At 35.1% G+C, this 21,572-nt stretch overlaps 1 protein-coding gene across 1 annotated transcript; it reads left to right on the top strand.

The window, feature by feature from the left end:
* The first annotated feature begins 9,961 nt into the window (after positions 1-9,961).
* LOC140745339 (synaptic vesicle glycoprotein 2C-like) lies at positions 9,962-20,965 on the top strand. The gene is made up of 9 exons (XM_073077127.1): positions 9,962-10,163; positions 11,699-11,861; positions 12,625-12,809; positions 14,914-15,098; positions 15,747-15,907; positions 16,937-17,108; positions 17,954-18,228; positions 18,825-18,952; positions 20,898-20,965. Exons 1-9 carry the CDS (start codon positions 9,968-9,970, stop codon positions 20,963-20,965), a joined length of 1,533 nt encoding a protein of 510 aa, XP_072933228.1. The 5' UTR covers positions 9,962-9,967.
* Positions 20,966-21,572: the final 607 nt, after the last annotated feature.

Here is a 21,572-nt window from a genome sequence, read left to right as displayed (position 1 = left end):
GTTATTATATGCATCTTCGTCTAATGGACTATATTACCCAATGCATTCATTTTGACTGTTAGCAATTTTGAGAGTGTAATATTGCGTCCTCTGTTCGGATTTTAGAGTGTGGTATGATAGACGCTTACATGAGAGGTTAAAACTTAGTCTACATGGGTTCCTCCCAATCCTTTTTTTATGGGTGGGCATCCTGCATGGATCCCTCTTAGCCGCGGTGGTAGTGGACATGAAATTCCGGAGTATGTGAATTTTTTATGCACATAATTATGCAATTATATTTTATTTCATTTTCCAAGATTTTATTTTACTTGCTAATGATCTGGGTTTGCAGCCAAGCAGCACTCTGATAGAATGTAGATTTCTGTTATGATTGTTAAAAATACACAATTGGTGGCGCAATCTGGAAGCCATAGTCATGTGCAATGGTTACTGACTTATCCTAATGCAATCCTTGCACTTTACATATGAAACTGCATCTACACGTAAACCAATATCCGCGGCACTCATATTAAAGTACGGCACAATTTTGCAACACAAATACGCTACATCCGCCAAGTGTTACGGCGGATTTACATAAGAATACGGCGCTTAGAATAAGAATATTATGCTGAGTTCAAAGTCAAGTGCTTTCATTGTTTATTATGCACGTAATGCATTTATGCGTGTTATTATGCTCATCTTCGTCTAATGGACTATATTATCCAAAGCATTAACTTAGTCTGTTAGCTATGTATTGTGTTCGAATTTGAAGATTGTGGTATGCCAGACACTTACATGAGGGGTTCAAACTTAGTCTACACGGGTTGCAGCTAATTCTTTTTTTATCGTGGGGGAACCATTAGCCTGGGTTCCTCTCAGCCGCGCGGGTAGTGGACAGGATATTCCGGAGTATGTCTATTGTTTATCCACATAGTTATGTAATTATATTTTTTTCCATTTTGTGGGATTTTGGTTTGACTTGCTAAAGACCTGGGTTTGATGTCCAGCCAAGCAGCACTCTGATAGAATGTAGATTTCTGTTCTGGATGTTTAAATTTACAATTGGTGCTGTCTTGAAACTATAGTCATGTGCAATTGTTATTGACTTATCCTAATGCAATCATTGCACTTTACATATGAAACTGCATCTACACGTAAACTAATTTCCGTGGCACTCATATTAACCCTTTACACCCGAAGATTTTTTTTCGCAATTTCCGATTCAAAACTTTTATTACGGCTTTTTATATAGCTTAAGGGATCCACAAAAAATACGAAAAAAAATCCAGAGTTTATACGTAATCCAGAAATCGACCCGCACGATCGTGAGTCTCCGGTGGGAACTCTCACACTCACGATCGTGAAAATTGCAAAAAAAATTAGTTTTTTATCAAAAATTATTAGAAGATTAAAACAATTTGAAGATATTTAACATCACTGTCTTTATTTTCATTAGTCTTTATAAAAAATCTGTCTTGGCAATGAAACCTAAACTACGTAATTCTATGAAAATCAACATTCTTCTTTCTTCCGTTATTGCCTCCGTCTTAAATCCAGGTCTCCAAGGCGTAGGTATTCTTGGCTAGGGAATACATCCAATGATAATGCAGATGGAGAAAACTTTAGCCATATCTATTGCAATTAAATTAAGTTTTCGACCGGTTCTTCTTAGATAATATAAATTTGTGCATCTGGTTACATATCAAGAGCCTCATAATTAAAATATTAAGAAAAATATTTCTTTGGAAACTTTACTGGAGATGTTGGTAGGGATGTGTAGACCTTTTCAAGACAGAAAACGTATTCTTTTCCAAGCTATTTTTCGATGTGTTGGACGTGAAGATGCTCGGCGGCGAGAAATTTCTAGGGATGATTTTAAAGTAGATGGTTGAGGTTCAGGCTCAAGTTCCAGATCCAATTCTAGGTCAGTTTCTATTTGAGGGTCTGCATGTGCTTCTGGATCTGTTTCAGGGAACAATTCTTCAAATTGAAACTCTTCTAATCTATTTGGTTGAAGCTCTTCACTTTCATGAAGATCTTTAATGTCCGATACATTTCTCCTCACCCCGCACTGGCAAGATCTGATCGTCATTTAAATGTACCCCTAAAATTGAAACAAACAAAATTGATATTGACGAAACTTACACATAACTGGTAATAGCAATAAAAGCATTTTCATCAAACGTTATTCTGCACCAACAACCGTAGGCACACGATCGTAACAGTTGAAATTTGCAACTTAATTGTATCTAAATTGCAAGTTAATCGAATAAACTACTAAATTCCACGTATTTAGTGTTCTTTTAGCTTTCAAATTAGCTATAATTAATAATAGATACTAAACATTTAATACCAAAAATAATTATATACCTGTGACAGTGCGCGGGTCGAAAAAATCTGCCATCTTTGGACGAGTCCCTAGCACAACTGACCGCCTGCACCCCGCTCACTTAGCCGGTAGCACGTGCGATACTCTCCTCACGATCGATCGGCATCGGTTGCGTTTCGAAAAATAAGAAGCTATCACGTGGGAATTTTTTTAAAGTGAAACTCACGCTCATATCATCTCGGGTGTAAAGGGTTAAAGTACGGTACAATTTTGCAACACAAATGCGCTACATCCGCCAAGTGTTACGGCGGATTTACATAAGAATACGGCGCTTAGGATAAGAATATTATGTTGAGTTCAAAGTCAAGTGCTTTCATTGTATACTGTGTATGTTATGCATTTATGCATGTTATTATGCTCATCTTTGACTAATGGACTATATTACCCGATGCATAAAATGACTGTTTCCTATGTATATTCGACTTTAGAGATTGTGGTATAGAGAGACACATACCTGAGGGATTCAAACTTATACTCCACCGTTTACACCCATTTCTTTTTTTAACGTGTGGCAAGCCTTAGCCTAGGTTCCTCTTAGCCGCGGCGATCGAGGACAGGATATTCCGGAGTATGTGTTTTTTTTATCCACATAATTATGCAATTATATTTTATTTCATTTTCCAAGATTTTTAGTTTACTTGCTAATGATCTGGGTTTGATCTCCAGCCAAGCAGCACTCTGATAGAATGTAATCTACATTATGTAACATCTGTTCTGATTGTTCAAAATACACAATTGGTGGGGCAATCTGGAAGATATAGTCATGTGCAATTGTTATTGACTTATCCTTATGCAATACTTGCACTTTACATATGAAACTGCATCTACACGTAGACCAATATCCGCGGCACTCGTATTAAAGTACGGTACAATTTTGCAACACAAATGCGCTACATCCGCCAAGTGTTACGGCGGATTTACATAAGAATACGGCGCTTAGGATAAGAATATTATGTTGAGTTCAAAGTCAAGTGCTTTCATTGTATACTCTGTATGTAATGCATTTATGCGTGTTATTTTGCTCATCTTTGACTAATGGACTATATTACCCGATGCATTAATTTTGAGTCAGTTTTCTTTGTACTATTTTTGAATTTGAACATTTATTACTAGTACCCAAGGGTGTTAGCGACTTCATCATCAACAACCCATTACTGTCCCACTGCTGGGCACGGGTCTCTTATAAGTGCGTATTGGTAGACTTCACATACCTTTGAGTTTTTTTTTTATAAATCTTTCAGGTGTGCAGTTTCCGATGGTTCCTAACGATGTTGTCCTTCACCGTTTAGCAAGTGATTATTAATTTCTAATACGCACATAACTTTTTAAAAATCGGAGGTTGGGATTTGAACCTCGGACCTCTCGATCGAGAGGCCGATATTCTTAACCACTAGGCTATCACTGCTTGTTATTGTTATTGTTGTATTAGCGACTTACCAATAGGTAAATTGTTTATTTTCTACTTCTATGTTAGTAAGAAAAAACCTAGAAAATCACTGACCGACCTTGGGGAAGACCTGAAATTCTATTTAGGATTGCTTATAAATGTCCTACTCTGTGATCTACTTAAGATAAATCTTGACTTCAATCCTATTTCCATCCTGCCTTGAAAGTGATTGAAATCTTATTTGGATGCTAGAAATATTCATGAGAAGGAAATCTCACCTGACTGACAATATAACATTACCATATGCCATTTTCATCAACACGAATTAATTAATTACTTAACTTCCCGCTACTCGTCAAGAAATGGCACTACACGTTTCTGAATCACACTATCGATGTTTTCTAAACATCTTGTATATACAGGGTGAATTTTTCAAATTGGCCTTCAGGGCCAAATCCGAAACTATAAGGATTAGTGAAAATTGCTGGAAGGAGTTACGAGGCCGATTTTAATAAAAACTAAAACTGCATCATTAGTTTTTTAAAATATCTTGAAAAATTCACCCTATATATAAGTTTCGAACTGACACTGTTGGAGTACGGCCGCTCCCCGGGCATGATCATCTAGCCCGGTGGGAGACATCCCTTCGCCAAATAACAATTTCAATCCTTAAATCATAAAAAAACATACATCATCATCATCTTCATTATTTTCACTGCAAATGCCAGTTTGTTTCAGAAACTTCGGGTATTATCATCATCATAATATCATCATCATGTCACCGAGTATCATCATGTTATAAACACTAGTTTTTCTTTATTTCCAGACCAATCTGGTAACAGATCCTCAACTCCAAATTGCTATTTGTTTTTACTCACCAACTTGTGTAACACATGAATTTCTTAGCAAGAACCCAACTACGTTGAAACTACTTAACCGAGACCTGAAGAACTGTGTTAGTGGCAAACTAAAAGTTTGAGAGCCGCTGGAATGCAATTAATGTTTAATGAAAATAACAAATCATTTTATTGATACTATATGATATGTGATTAATACTATGATTGATGTCTTAAAGTGCGTTAAAATGTCTTTTTTAATATCGCTCGTCATTAATAATCAATCTATGTATAATTAAAGATTTAGAAGGTGGTAGAACCCTTTGTGGTTCGACTCCGGCGTTATCACCGCCACACCTATTTTTGCCTAATAACAGCAGTGTTAACCGCTGCTGTGTTCCGTTTTGAAGGGTGTGGTAAGGGAGACATACTTTTCCGAGGCGTTCCAGCTTAGTCCTCAGGGATAGCGGCGCATCTGTGGCCGACCTCAGATAGAAATATCTAATCCTACCTGGGGTCTGCTACTCCTATATTATAAAAAATATATTTCGCAACTTCTTCATATTAGTTTTAAAAAATCGATCATTGGTAGTTAACAAATCAATCCGATTATTAATAACTCTTGAAAATTAATTGTAATTCTGAGTACCTTAAAATATTTCAGTTTCTTTAATTTACAAATTTTACACACCTTCATAGCTTAGCTACCTACACTGCCTAATAACATCAGTGTTAAGCGCTGCTGTTTTGGTTTGAAGGGTGTGGTAAGGGAGATATACTTTTCAGAGGCGTTCTACCTTAGTTGTCAGGAGCAGAGGGGAATTTGGGGTTGATTGCAGATGTCGATGATCGGCAGTAGCCACTTACCATCAGGTGGACTGCATGCTTTGCTACTCCTATATTATATAAAAAGTTACCTCGCTCATCTCTTTTGGAAAGGCACCCTAAAACCATTTGTAGTATCCCCTCGCAGTTGCTTGTTTATTTCTTATCAAATGAGACGCGGACGTCAGCTATTCTATGAATGACTAGTTTTCATGATTTCACTACATTCAAGTCTAGACGAGTTAGCGTCTAGACGTAGTTACCATTCATACCTCACGACGACGACACACGACCACGACATTCTATAAATATTAAATTATTTAAGCCCCAAATAATGTCCCTTATGGGTTAAATTATGTACCAAAATAATTATTGAATATAATTTCATTTTTTAAGTTTTAGTGTTTAAAAAACTAAGTTAATAAAAAATAATTAACAATTTATAAACATTGTACAAAATTAACTATAGATATAAGAAAAAAAATGGTTTTCGTTTTTTTATTTTTTTATTTATTAGCACTAATTCTAATAAATAGAAATTGACATTTTTTATGTTTCTTAACAAAACATTAGGTAGATAGATTATTAATGGTCGTAAATCAACCTGATGGTCATGATACTTAATGATACACCAGTTAAAATGTTTTTAATCCTAAAAATTCCATGTTTGGATTATATTTCGTTATCGTCATCGGACACCGTAAAAGGCACGCTTATTCAAAGCTTTAGAACTAACCGGTGCCACTAGAGTGTGTAATTAAAACCGCCAAACTAACGTGACCGTATGCGTTTTTAAAGCCATGATTAAAACTAAAGTCTTAGCTTGCAAAGCAGACGTTTTGTTATGCTAAAAGATATATTGGGAAGGTTTATCTTTTCCTAAAAATAAAATGGACGGCTATACTAGTCTTCGAGAATGGAAACGCATCCATGATCTGCTTCAGGCAGAACACCTGTCTACAGAGTTGGCTGCAGGTGACCAGCGGCAGTCGCTACTTTCTATTAAATGGAGTAGCTGGATTTTCATTTCAATATCGTAATAAGTCCGATGGTAAAATATTTTCTTGGTTACCGACTAATGACGGTAGACTTTTTGTTCAAATTTGTCTTATAACAGCTACTGATAATAATAATAGTACTGTATTTTAAATGCGTTGTTTATTTTGACATGAAATATCTAACGCGAACAGACCGGCTGTTGGCGTGGCGACGCGTCGTCAGTAATTTAGACTACCACAACGCGCAATAATTATTTTCTTTGTTAAAAATAATCTGATCACTTTCTCTTTACAAGTCAAAAGACACATAACTTTGTAAAACACAAAGTCATGCTTACAAGGTAAGAAAGATGTAATCATACTTAGTTTTGACGTTCCACTCCTTTGTCTATACTGAGTTAAATAAGCGTAAATACAACTCTAACAATCATTATCTTATCTTATTTTTTCTGAATGGCATATTCCGTATAATACATTTTTAGAGATGTTAGAGTTCCGCGATGTAAAAATAAAACACGGACAGCTTTTGTTTCGTTTCCGAGGAGGAAATCTTCAAAAGGTACGCGACGACCTGGGAGCGACACAGAGAGTATGTGGGACTCTTACCGCACTAAAAACCCCCCGATGGCCGTCCTCAGTCCTGCGTAGAGGACTCCGGGATCTCCAACGGAACGTGAAGTGAAGTTCCGTGAAGTCCTCTTAGCGCGTTAAAAAAAAAAAAGGCTATCACTACTCACAGTAATAGGATTCTGTTTATATTCTTTAGGTACGGAACCCTGAAAATAAACGGCAACAAATCCAAGAAGATTATTAGTATCTATATAAATAAAGTAACTTCCTATAACTTAAAATAATATTAAATACTTATAAAAAATGTTAATTATAATTAACGCAAGTTAAATAAGACGTACTAAAATTTAATGCAAAAACACTATCTAATATTGGTATTTACATTGCTCTGTTCTTATCTTTATGTATTTATTTACACTACGTCGCTTTTATCGTGAATATTAATTATATCATTATTCAAATAATTGTCAACGCAAATTACAGAAAACCACACTAAGCACAGTTTTATAGGGAGTGTGACATAATTCATTATTCAGAAGACAGTTTCACCAGTTAATATTGAATTATTATTTAAACACACCAATTAATATTGAATATTCATTGTTCAATTCGTAAAAATAAAATAATAATAAACGAAAGATAAAAAGACGTGTAATTAATATATTTTTTAAAAATATTAATAACGTGATGGTGAAAAATACATATTTTTAAATTTAAAATAGTGATTTAATTAAAAATTAAGATGAGTGGAAACAATGAAAACCGGATTAAAGGTTTGCGTTTATTTTACATGATACATCTTTACTTTAGTGTCTCACTGTTAGGTAGGAGACTTGAGAAGGAGACCTAGGCCACTGGCCATAGATTGACTTATGAGGATTGTGATGCTAGAATATTACGGAAGTACCCATGTATAGTCACGAAGCGCCCACGTCCAACTGCCATCTTTATCAGTTATAATTTATATCAATCGCGAAGTTATGCACATTTGAGCCTTCCAGTAGTCCCAATATACTGCACTAACCTATCGCCCTTTAATAATAATTATTAATAATCAATCCATCTTATTTTTTCCCTACCAAATATCGATTTGACCTTTGACGGTTTCTTCATACTAGACATTGTAATTGTTTGATCTTTGATAGGTAAAAAAAGTATTGTACGCGAAAGCCATAGATAAGTAAATATTACCTCACTCCTAACAAGAAAATGTAACCAGTTTTGAGAATTAAAATTGTTGCGTATAAAAGTGTTGCCACATCTCCGTGCTAAAATGTCCCTAAAATATTTGAAATAATTATTTATTTATTATGTAAATTACGCAGTATTACTTATTTACTCGTAAATTTTCTCTAAAAATGTTTGTATTCGTCAAGAATTCACAAGTAATTAATTAAAAAAATCAAAAAGTGCACCAAAAAGGCTGAAGTAGAATTTCCAAAAGCAGTGAAATAGGCATTTCGTTATTTTTATCCAGAAAGCCACATATAAAGTTTCAAAGTAGGTGACTGCTTCAAAAACAAAAGATGTTCAAACAATATTATCCTATTTTATCCTCGTAGTGCTCATTTACGCTATATAAAGAACATAAAAAATGTGTAAAATTCCAGCACGCTTAAGTTCAGCGGTTTCCCTTTGCGTCGATCTCTGGTACAGCAACTCACTCATTTAGTCAGACAGTCATCTTGATGTGTATATACGAGTTTATATGTACTAGCTGACCCGGCAAACGTTATGTTGCCAATAAATAAAAAAATGTTAAGGGTGAACAACCCTTATCACTTAAGAGTAAAAAAATATAGATGTGGCCGATTCTCAGACCTACTGAATATGTATATAAAATTTGGTGAAAATCGGTGAAGCCGTTTCGGAGGAGTACGGTAACTAACACGAGAATTTTATATATAAGATATATTATATAACGTATGTGTAGTCTTCTCTTAATTTCCTGTATTTTGACACCCTACTCGATAGGTTTGGTTAACTTTTTTTAAAACGTGTTACTACTCGTATTTCAAAAAATTCACCATTTACGGTCTATAAAATATATAACTTCAGTAAATCAAAGTTTCGGTCATTATTTTACCTCGTTAGAGGTAGAATTTCATTATTTTTATCTAACAAGCCTGATGCAAAATTTCATAGTGTTTGCTTCAAAATTGACGATTGTTCAAATGAACTTTAAACCCTTATTTTACCCTCTACGGGGTTGATTTTTCGGAGGACGATAAATAAATGCGTCCTTGTTCCTATCCAGAAAGCCAAATATAAATTTTTATAGTAGTTGCTTCAAAATTAAAGGATTTCAAAAAAACTGTTTTACCCTATTTTACCCTCTTTAGGGTAGAATTTTCAAAAGGCCTTTTTTAGTACTTATTCACGCTATATAGAGAACCTATGTGCAAAATTTCAGAAGTGTAAGGTCCTTGGTTTAGGATGTACGTTGATTTCTGAAAAATGAAAAAGTCATTTAGTTAGTCAGTCAGTCAGTCACCTTGCTGTTTTATATATATACAAATATGTTTTTATAATCTCCGTTTAATTTCCTTTCATTTGATACCCTACTCGATAGGTTCGGTTAACTTTTTTTTTTAAATGTGTTACTATATCGCGCCAAAAATCCGCCATTTTGTTTTTTTTTTACTAACACCTATCTAAGGACACTCGGGTCATTGAGACAAATATAATGACACCTTAACTGTTGAAATTTATGCAGCCGTTTGTTAGATCGGATCAAATAAAGAAAGACAAACATACAAGATACGCGCGAAAAACATAACCCTTCCTTGGCAGTCGGGTAAAAAAAAGAACTTACTAATAATCTGTTTGTGGCTTCATTCAATTTCAAGGCGGCGAAGTATCTTTACTAATCTATGGCGAAACCATTCACAGTGTTTTTCATTGACTCGTCATAATTACGACTGTTAACTCACTTTAATTGCAACATACGATCCTTATCTTTACAGCAAACGAAAATAATCCAATGCAAATCCTCGAAGACGCGCTTGTTATATGCAAATTTGGCCGTTTTCACATTAGACTGTTATTTGCAAGTTTAGCTTCGGTTTTCGCCTCAACGATGGTCACCACTACCTCCTCGTATATCTTGCCAAATGCTGAGTGTGATTTGGACATGGATATTATGCAAAAGGGCCTATTAAATACTGGACCGTTTTTCGGTAAGTTCTATTCAAATAACATCAGACAATCAATAATAATGAATCTATGTTTCAGCTGTCAAAGATTGACATTTGACAATATCTGCATACTAAAAATTGTTAAATTTCGATCTTGGTTAAGCAAAACTTGGATGGATTGAGTATTAATATCGGACGTAGATAAAATTGATGTCTATTTGTAATACCAAAATAACAGCTTTTAAGCAATTGCATATGAACGTATATATGGTACTTATAATAACAAAGCTTATTACATTTTTTGTCTGTATATTTGTTCCGGCTATAATTTGAAACGGTTGAACCGTTTTTGAGGGGACTTCACTGGTAGTTAGCTGCTGTTATAAGGAGTAACTTAGGCCCCTTTTGTTTAAAAACAAGATTCCGCAAAAGAAAATTCTCATTAAATGTTCCCAGTTTTTAAACGCGGGTGGAACCGCGGGGCACATCTTGTTAAAAATAAAAATATGTATTCCAACTTTCATTAACGACAACATTCTCATTTTGTGTCCCAATTAAATATTAATTATATGTATGACAATTTTGCAATTACTCATTTCATTGCCAATTGGGAATACAGTTCCACGTAATAATACGGTAAATGTTTTCTTTAATTTTATTGTACGTTATAATTACGCGTTTTTGTTTTAATTAAATTGCTGTCATCCTTGTTATGTCGCAATTCTGGGCATGGGTGTCCCATTAATTAGTATAGGTGTCCATGTTAAAATAGTACATATAGTATAATCTTTTAATGAAATCATTAAATCTTATATATAAAATTCTCGTGTCACAGTGTTAGTTACCGTACTCCTCCGAAACGGCTTTACCGATTTTCACCAAATTTTATATGCATATTCAGTAAGTCTGAGAATCGGCTACTATGTATTTTACCCCTAAGTGAGAGGGTTGTTCACTCGTATCATATTTATATGGCAACACAACGTTTGCCGCGTCAGCTAGAATAATATAAAAATATACAAAAAAACACGCTCATATCATCGGGGCATAAGGGTGTGTTTTTGTACGACCTTAGGGTTTTGTACCTAATGGGTAAAAACGGAACCCTATTACTAAGCCTCCTCTGTCTGTCCTGTCCATCTGTCAGAGCTCTATCTCTTGAATTGTAATAGACATGTGAAACTTTTACACAGTGTACATTGCTAGGATCGCTGGACACAAGAAATACTCAAAATGCAATTAAGATAGATAGATAGATAAATAGATTATTTATTTCAAGAACTTAAGCAACAAATTATAACACATAATAAATCATTGTGAAATCCAAAAATACACATATTTAAATATAAAAAAGGGTCCCGGGGATTGAACTTTTTTAAAGTTCAAAATACAGGAAACCGGTACCTATTTTCGGATTTTTTTGTTCTATCAAATTGTATTAGAAGGGGGAGTTTAAATTTTACTATGCATTGACATCTGTGGCTACCATAATAATAAAATAAGCAAATACTAAAAAAAATCCTCATTATTTTATTATTTTACAGTTATTCCATTTTTTACATGCCAGATTTTTTCAGGTCAAATTGGAGCTACTTTATTTAGCGGTTTCTTAGTAGATGCTTTCGGGAGACGAATATTCCTTGTCGGTGGTCATGCAAGTATCTTTATACTATCGGTGTTAGAAGGTTCTAGTCAAAACTTTTGGACGTTATTTTTTATAAAAGTCTTAGAAGGAATAGCGTAAGTAAGACTATAAATTTCAGTCTTTTTTATTTTATTGAAATAGCATATTATGATCATGCAGTGTATCTGATACTAAGTCATCATCAACCCATTATTGCCCCACTGCTGGGCACGCGTCTCCTCTCAAAATGAGAAGGATTAGGCCATAGTACACCGCGCTGGCCAAGTGCGTATTGGTAGACTTGACATACCTTTGAGATTCTTTTCTTTATAGATCTATCAGGTATTCAGGTATCTTCACGATGTTTTCCTTCACCGTTTAAGCAAGTGATCATTAATTCTAATAGGCACATAACTTTGATAAATGAGAGGTGTGTCTGGGATTCGAACCTCGGACCCCTCGATCGAGAAGCCTAGTTTCTTAACCATTACGCTATCACTGCTGATACTAATTGTTACTACTAACCCTGTTATCAACCTCAGATGAGGTAATAGTCCTACCTAAGGATGACCACATATGCATTACTCCTGAGGACAATGTTGAAACACCTCGGATAAGTATTTCACCCTTTTATAACCCTTCAAACAGGAATACAGTAGCTCGGAACAGTGCTGCTATTCGGCGCAAATACGTGTGGAGGTGATACGTACGGCGTCAAACCACAAAGGGCTACCTTCCTGTCTAATGCTAGTTTGCTGCTTTCAAGGCTAAACACACATGCAGTTGTTACAATACACACATTGACATAACTTTTATTACCGACAACCGATTATCGCTTTTTTCGTATAGTTAGATATTCATTGCATTTTTTTCTTTCAGATTAAGTTTATGCTTCGGTACAGTAGCGACAATGGTTAGCGAATTTACACATAAAGGCGTTAGAGATCGCGTGCTAATGTTTCAGTGCTCTTTCATGCCAATGTCGCTAATAGGAGTGGCACTTATAGCGTGGGGGTTGCTACCTCAGCAGCATTGGCACGTTGTTATCTGGAGGGATTATTTTGGTAATATACCATTATATTTTTTAATGTATTAAAAAGTTTATAGAGCTTATTATCATTAGGCTTGTGTTATCCCTATACTTGACATTGTGCACTTAAATGCACATTAGAATCAGATTTTTTTTTTCGGATAATGCGACATCGAATTTTACTAATAATAACTGAAATCGAATTAGCAAACGTTTCTTTATGTCAGAAAATGAAATCAATATCTATCTCGTTTACACATTGTAAATGGTAAACAAAATAGCGAGCCGTCATTCAGCGCCTGCGCAACGCTCTCTAAGAATCTTATTTTATCTGAATGAAATTAAGTTATATGTACGAAATTTATATAATCTTACTTTCTGCAAGCTTTATGCAATGTTTTGGTGATATTTTTTTGAGATATAATGTTTTGAATATATAGTAATTCATGACTTTTGTTATGTGTGCATTAAAATGCACACTGCCAACGACATACAATATTACTGTTTGTCAATATTGTGTCTTTAAATGCACACTGCCAACTTTGCTACTATATACTAAGGTTCTGCACACAAGGTAGGGGGTTGGGTGAACAAAGTTCAGACAGAGTTTTTTTTTATAATTCATGACTGAAATTAATATTTCCCCGTTTCCACTAAATTCCCAGTCCTTAGCTTGCAATATTTTTTTCAGATGACTGGAGGCCGAAAAATTCTAGCTTTGGTGTCTAAATTGCGTAATTAAATCGGATGTAGAATCCAGCAAATCCCTAGAAAGATGAATTCCAGATGTCTAGGTCTCATAAAGACGTCCCTGAACTCAAGTCCTGTCCAATCAATAGCGTCTTCTGTCAAAAATGTAAACATCTCCAATAATGATGATTCCAGAACATCTGCAATATCAATCCCAGATAAGACCAAATTCCCACTTGAGATCAGCTATAGATGCGCCACTAGCCCTGAAGACTAAGCTGGAATGCCTCAGAAAAGTATATCTTCTTACCACATCCTTCAAACAAGTGGAATAAAGTCCAATCATATGCTCAAATTTAATACAACATTCTAACGGAAACATGGATGCAGGTCTAAACAGACAAGTCGCTTTATAGCGTACAAATGTGATAGGCCATTGTTAGTATTGTCCTCACAGATCCTGGACATCTTCGTTTGTAATTCCTGGTTGCTGTTTCGTCATGGGAACAGCGGTAAACAAAAATTATTGCCACTCAAAAAGTTTCGAGTCGCTTTATGTGGGAACTGTTTTTTTTTTGGGAGGAGGTCTTCTAATCTCTCAACTCAACTAAAATATCTCAAAACTTGTTGACATGTCATAACTTCCGAGACTTTTATCTTTAGTATTTTTAAAATGTATGATATTTTTTATATTTTTTAATTATTTCTTAGTTTAGTGAGTACTTGGCGGTGTGCATTTAAAGACACATATTTTTTTTCTCGTGAACCTGGCAGTGTGCACTTAAAGACACATACTATATTCTGAAAACTGAAATTCAGAGATTTTTTATTTTATTTTTCCTAATATCCTTATAACCCCATTAATGCAGGGAAGTAGCAAAAGTATAATTTTTTTAGGATAAAATTCTCTGCCAAGTATAGGGTTAAGTACGTTTTTGAAAATAACCCTTGTATAGTGTAATACCGTCGCTTTTGTTGAGAACCGTTTTGAAGTTATTTGAAATAAGAAGACAGTGAAGCTAAAGAGATTTTGTAATAAGTAAATAGCTTTAAAAAAGCATGCTATGTATATAGCATGTATACGCTATGTTATGTAGCGTGCACGCTATATGATTATGTTATATCATGTTATGCATGTATACCTGTATATATAATGAACATCTTAGATGCAGTTACATAAAAATCACGCGTGATATGTAACTAGTTCACATCTGTATCAACTCCATGCAACTTATCTAAATAAAAGGTAGCTTCTAGCTTTGTGTAATTAATCCCTATTGTACATACCTTGTCCTTAATCCCTATATATATTGTATTACCTTGTTTCATTCTAGCATAGTGTGAAATATAGCAGACTAAACGTATTTATATTTTAACTTAATTTATAACATGATAATATAATATTTATTCGTGATTTAATCCTGTAATCCTTGCTTTCTAAATTTCAGAAATTCATGTGTGGAACATTTTTATCTACGTATGTTCGGTATTTAGTTTAATCGCAACGATATTATACTATACGATACCAGAGAGTCCTAAGTATTTATTGAGTCATGGTCAAGAGTTCGAATCGATGGAGGTTCTGAAAAGTATCTACAATGAAAATACTGGTAAAGACAAAGATATGTTCCCGGTAAGAATTTTAAGCACTGTGTTTATGTATGTGTGCCGTTTTATGTTTACACCATCTCAATTTTATTTATTTATTTATTAAAGGTTGCCAACATTGTTTAAACCTTTACATTTTCAATAAAACATTACAAAAAAGTCCAAGGTAAGTGCTAGAATAATTATAGGCAAAGAAAGCATGAAAACAAGACATCAAATAACATAATTATGTTTACCAAGCCTCATGGTGTAGGTACCTCTGTATGCCCTTTGTCGGGTACGCTAAATGAATTCGTTCGTGGTCTCGACGGCGTCTGCTCATAACAGTCCGTCTCTGTGCGAGATGGAGCTGGAGCTTCTCCATCTCGTCGTTTTTGAGGCTGATGATGTATTTGACACAGGAGGTGTCCTACCTTATTTATGAATGTTTACTTGAAATCTAACCTAACCCAACCTAATCCTTCTTATTCTAAGAGTAAAATCGATTTTATAAATGGAAAAGTTATTTAATAGCCAAGATTTATATATAAGGACTTTCACTGTCGTATATTATTGCCATAAAAATAACTTTGAAGTGAATTCCTGAAATATACTTTCAAAACTAATAATAAATAAGTAAAACCAAATAGTTATGTTCCCTTTTTCTTCTTTCTGAATAAAACACACTTTTCAGATAAAATCGCTCACTACATCAGGAACATATAACCCCACGAAGAAGATTGGTATCAGGAAGCAAATAACCAATGCATTGTTTGAAGTAAAGGAACTGTTTCGGAGACCTCTAATCTTCCAGCTGCTACTGTTCTCCGTTCTCACATTTGTATGTCTGTTTGGGTAAGAATCTCAAAATTGAAAGAAAAGATTTCGAAAGTTCTAGAATCATTTGTCAATTCAAGAATCATTATGAATATAAAATAACCGATTGCTTGTGTCACTGGCAAAATTTAGATGAATACAACGGTGCTTCCTAAGTTATGGTCAATGTCGGACGAATGAGATAGATAAACGCTATCCTTCCCAATCTGGTAAACACGTAAACAATTCACTATTTAATGTAAATCTTTACAACGTATTCGCTACATTGAAAGTAAAGATAAATAAATACAATTACTTTTATTGAGATCTTTCCTCGAATCTTTTATAAACATTCTTCAGGTACACATACACACACTTCAGTTAGCCAAACACCCGTTTTCCAATTTACAAATGACATGTCTCTTTTACGGAGCCCTTATCAATTCAATTTAACGGCAATAAGAATAAGCTTATTCGATTAACTCAAAATTCTTCTAAAAGGTAAGGTGAAAACGTTTAAATGCGTTTTACTCGAAACCCTTATCACTTTATCTATAATAATACCTGTTACTCCTTATATCATTAACTAACGGCCATTGTAAGTCCCATCGAAATCGATTCAGCTATTTTGAAGAAGAGCAGGAACAAACAAACGAAAATTCATACTTGCTTTATTCGTTATAAATACTGTATGTACCTAAGTTCATATGAATTTAGTAAAAAGCAGTTATTTTGACATTACAAACATATACTTCAACTGTATTTATGTGTATAGAAGATACTTATTTACTCTGACATTATTTATTATATCTGCGTTTAGTGCATTTTTTACGACCCACGTCACGGAGCTGTCACCATACCAGTCTGAATCGCAGAGCGATCCGAGTTTGGATCCCGACTAGGCAGATATCCGAATGATGAATTTAGATATCTGTTCTGGGTCTGGGTGTTTGTGTACTCATCTTTATATGTCCATGGCACCTACGACATGGGGAATCCTAATGTAGGGATGTGAATGAAAAAGCGTAGAAATTTTCTTTTAAAAAATCTTGCATTATAACATTGCAGGTACACTGCCTTAAGATTATGGTACCCTCAGCTGTCAACCATAATAGAAAACTACAAAAAAGATTACGGCGAATCTGCAAGATTTTGTACCATGGTAGATTATTATACCAAGGACCTTAAGATAAACGGAACAGGAGTAAATAACATCTCAATATCAGATGACTGCGTTCCAGTAAGATATCATTACTTTCCAGAATCTGATCTTTATAAACGACACTATCAGATAGTGGAATAATACCCTCTGTATTTTTTTTTCAAAATGAACTCGTTCCATTCCCGGCTAGGGAAAAAGATATTTCCAAAAACTAATGAAGAAGTTTTAGTTTTTATCAAGCTCGGCCTCGTAACTCCTTTTAGCATTTTTTGCTAATCCTTATAGTTTCGTATTTGGCCCTGAAGGCCTATTTGAAAAATTCACCCTGTATAAGATGACGACAGTGTCCCTCAAAGTTAAATTATATTAGCATGAAAAGAAACCATTTATGGTCAGGCTTCGAAGGCATCATCGCCACGCCTTTGTCTGCTAAATAAAAGCAATGTTGTGTTGCGGTTTGAAGGGCGTAGTAAAGGCGACATACTTATCCGTGGCATTCCAACTTAATTCAAAAGTGTAGCAACGGATCTGTAGCCAACCATAGTTTAGACTTATCTTTTCTGGGTGTGATTATTGATGTTCATGGGCGGCAGCAGCCATACCATCAGTTAGACTACATGTTCGTTTGCTACTTACTATACTATTAAAAGAAGGTTATATCAACCATTAACAGTTTTATTTGTGCCTTAAATACCTACTAAAAATAGTTAATCTAATTTGGACCAGTTCAAAATCCAATTCGGTTTGTATATATTTGAATCTGCTTTGTATAAGTAGTAGACTTCGAAGTTGATCATCGTAGTGTGATGCTGCTAAACAGAAAAAGATGTCATCGTGGTAAAGCTGCTCCGAATCTAGAATGTGCCAATGGTCTCTTTTTCTACTACTAACTAAAATAACGCAAATTAATTATCTTTCTATAGCAATTGAGCGGCTCAGAAACCTACATCAACTGCATCATCCTCGGGCTGGTTTCCTTCTTCTTCATCAGCGTCAGCGGCTACCTCGTGGACTACCTGGGCCAGAAGCTCCTAATGTTCATTCTCTTCATACTCTGTGCGTTATGCTCTGGTTGTATCTACTGGACGTCATCGTCTCTGCAAATAGCGTTGCTGATTTCTACAACGTGTGCGTTTATGCAAGCAGCGCTGAGTTTGCAGCAAAATGTGTTGATTCGGGTATTTCCTACGACTTTAAGGTTAGTAATGGCTACTTTAATCGTAACAAATATCATAAATGCAGATGTTAGTTTGTTTGTTTCGTTGTTTTATTTATTTGTATAATGGATCATACAAAAAATTACAAAATACAGTACTTCTTGCAGATCTAGATCTTAAAGTTAGTCTTTTTGTGTTTTAGTTACTTTAGTTAATTGTTGATAGGTTCGTCAACATTTATGACACTTTCACGCTTTATCTACGTAAGTAATTGTCATGAAATTTGGTACATATTTTGTCAGGGGTTCAGAAAAGGACATATACCTTTTACTCGTATCAGGAAAATAAATAATGTTCCTGATTGATAGATAAAAACCACTGACCGTAAGCAAAACTGTAGCTAGTGCGTGTATAATTTGCCTAGCTATTTCGGTATCATTCAAAATTAACATGTTTAAAAAATAGGAGGTTTTTCAAACGCAGATAATAAAAGTCATTCAAAATACCTGACTTGATACTTACTTATCTAATACCATTATACGTGCCATAAAAATGAAGGTCTTTACAAATGCCGATACTTACCGCTTTTTTGAGTATGTTTATTTTATTTTTAAGGAGGCTTTTTATTTTATTGCAGGGCGTTAGCGATGTCGATTATCGTGATGTTGGGTCGCATTGGGTCCCTCGTGGGAGGCATTCTCTTCCCAATAATGTTGGAGATCAACTGTATGGCACCTTTTCTTGCTTTGACTGTTATTACGTTATGTAAGTATTATATTTGCTACCTTTTAAATGTTCCTTTGTTTTTGTAATAACAGCTTAATATCGCCTTATTTAAGTTGAATGAAATGAAACATTTTTTTTAATATAATACAAGAGTAGCAGACGTGTATGCAGTTCATCCGATGGCTAAGTGGTTACTGTCGCCCGTGGACATCTGTAATCAACCCCAGATATGATTAGATTCTTACCCGATGTAGCCCACAAATGCTACGCTACACCTGAGGACTACGCTGGAATGCCTCGGATAAGTATGTCTGCCTTACTCCCTTCAAACCAGCACACAGCAACATTGAACACTGCTGTTATTAGGCACAAATAGGTGTGGCGGTAGTTGCGCCGGAGTCGAATTACAGAGGGTTCTCCCACCTTCAAACTCATCATTATCATCTCCATCATTCTTATCAACAAACGTTATGATGGAGATACTTCTGTCCGAATGCTGGGCACAGTTCGCTTTATAAAGTGTAGGGTTTGTGCTAACAGGTAGACATGGTATATGATTTAGAACTCTAAGCTAAATTTAGGTGGGGCAATATGCCCTTCTGTTACAGCAACAGATAAATTGAAGGTGGTAGAATCCTTTGTGGTTCACTCCGGCGGCACCACCACCACACCTATTTCTGCCTTATAACAGCAGTGTTAAGCGCTGTTGTGTTCTGGTTTGAAGGGTGTGGTAAGGGAGACATACTTTTCCGAGGCGTTCCAGCTTAGTTCCAGGGGGCGCATCAATGGCCGACCTCCGAAATGAATATCTAATCCTATCTAGAGTCGATTACAAATATCGATGGGCGGCAGTAGCCGCTTAACATCAGGTGGACTGCATGCTCGTCTGCTACTCCATATTATAAAAAAGATAAATTAATTTCTAATTCGCATTATTTCGAATATTAGACTGTGACTTGAAATTAAACCCCGGACTGCAAGAAGCCGAATTTAAAACCACTATACTGTTCGTTATTAATATTCACAAGTAACTTAATTACGGTTTTTTACCTCCAAAGATAAATGCATGCAAAATGGGTATCAGAGTCGAAAATGGCAATTTAAATTTGCGGTAATAAGCTTTTATTTTTGAATTGAATAAAACGCGTGGTAAAGCGTATTTCAACCGGATTATAATAAAATGTTCATGATAATTTTACATAGAAGTTTCTTTGACGAACCGATTTTGTTGAATGGGAAAGGAATTATTAAAGAGTCATAAATTAATTTTCACCACCGTATGTTGTGTCTTTTTTGTGTATATATTATTAGTTTCTAAACCTTCAAACCTGTTGGTTCCACTACTGAGGCACTATTTAATTGCAAGACCTATATCTGCCTTATAACAACAGTGTTAAGCATGTCTAGAAATAAATATGGCGTTGCTTCCTCTAGAGTCAAGCCACGAAAGGATACCATCTTCTAGCGTGTCCATTTTACGAGTATCCTAAGGGTCCGTTCACACAGACCGGCTCGGAGAGGAGAGCAGATTCTTATCACGTTGGAAACAGAGTTTTAGTACCTAATAGTATTAAGGTTTACTTTTGCATGTGCACTTCTTTTGTCATTAAGAATGCTTGAACGCGCTTCGTAGGAAATAATAAGAGGAACAGACCGGCTCTGACTGCGTGCTCATGCTCCCTCGCGCAGCCGATCGGCTCCGATTGCGAGTGCATCCGCTTTCAGATCTTTAACAGCCGGTCTATGTGAAATTGTTGGCGGCTTCACTCCGGCCAATTTCAAGTATATACGATCCGGTCTGTGTGAAAATAAAAATGCGGGCCGATGCTCTCCGAGCCGGTCTATGTGAACGGACTCTTATTTATTGGAATTATATGAGCGTAGAAAGCGTCATTTATTTTCTAAGCCAGTCAAAAAAGTAAAAACTAACCAGACCTTGTTACTTAATACAATAATTTTAGTAATTATATTATTATATTTTCAGGTGTTGCTGTTCTCGTTTACTTTATGCCGAATCCAAGTAAAGAAAACAAAGGAACTGGCGATAAATAAATGTAATACAAAAATGCGGCTGTGTTTATTTTTATCACTAAAAAGAATAGAGAGTGTGGTTCTAGGGAATATACTAGAGAGATACTAAATTAAAAGGAAAGCGATCTGGATTTTCACCCACCCCTTGCGATCTGGGTGGAGCAGGGTTGTAAATTTAATATAACGTTAGCAAATATAGTTTACCTTCTCTCCTCTTTCCTCCCCAATTATATTAAATAAAAAAATAAGGAACGCCTGTGGTTTGACATAGGGCATCTAGGTAATACCTTAACGTACAAGCTACAACGTTCCACACGTTGATAGTAACTGCAAGCCTTTTAAATCCCTTTACTTACCACGAGTCTCTCCTCACAGGTGGGAAAAACCGAAAGCGTTCCCACAACGCTGCTTTAATGTCAATTAGTAGGTTGAGGTCAGGTCTATCTAAAAAATACAAAAAATATATATACAAACTAATAAGGCATTCGATACGTTTTGACGAATGCTGTTACACACAATGAAAAAAATAGCAGGATTCTTTTGTACCACTAATTTGTAATTTTTACAAAACTTTGAAATGATTTTAAGTTATTATATTAGAATAATGCAGACATTCCAAGTAGATCAA

This window comes from Epargyreus clarus, unplaced genomic scaffold, assembly GCF_041222505.1.
Source record: "Epargyreus clarus isolate Ecla_fem2 unplaced genomic scaffold, WU_Ecla_fem_2.2 ptg000010l, whole genome shotgun sequence".
NCBI lineage: Eukaryota > Metazoa > Arthropoda > Insecta > Lepidoptera > Hesperiidae > Epargyreus > Epargyreus clarus.
The sequence above is the reverse complement of the archived record's forward strand: the minus strand, read 5'-3'. Positions and strand labels throughout refer to the sequence as shown.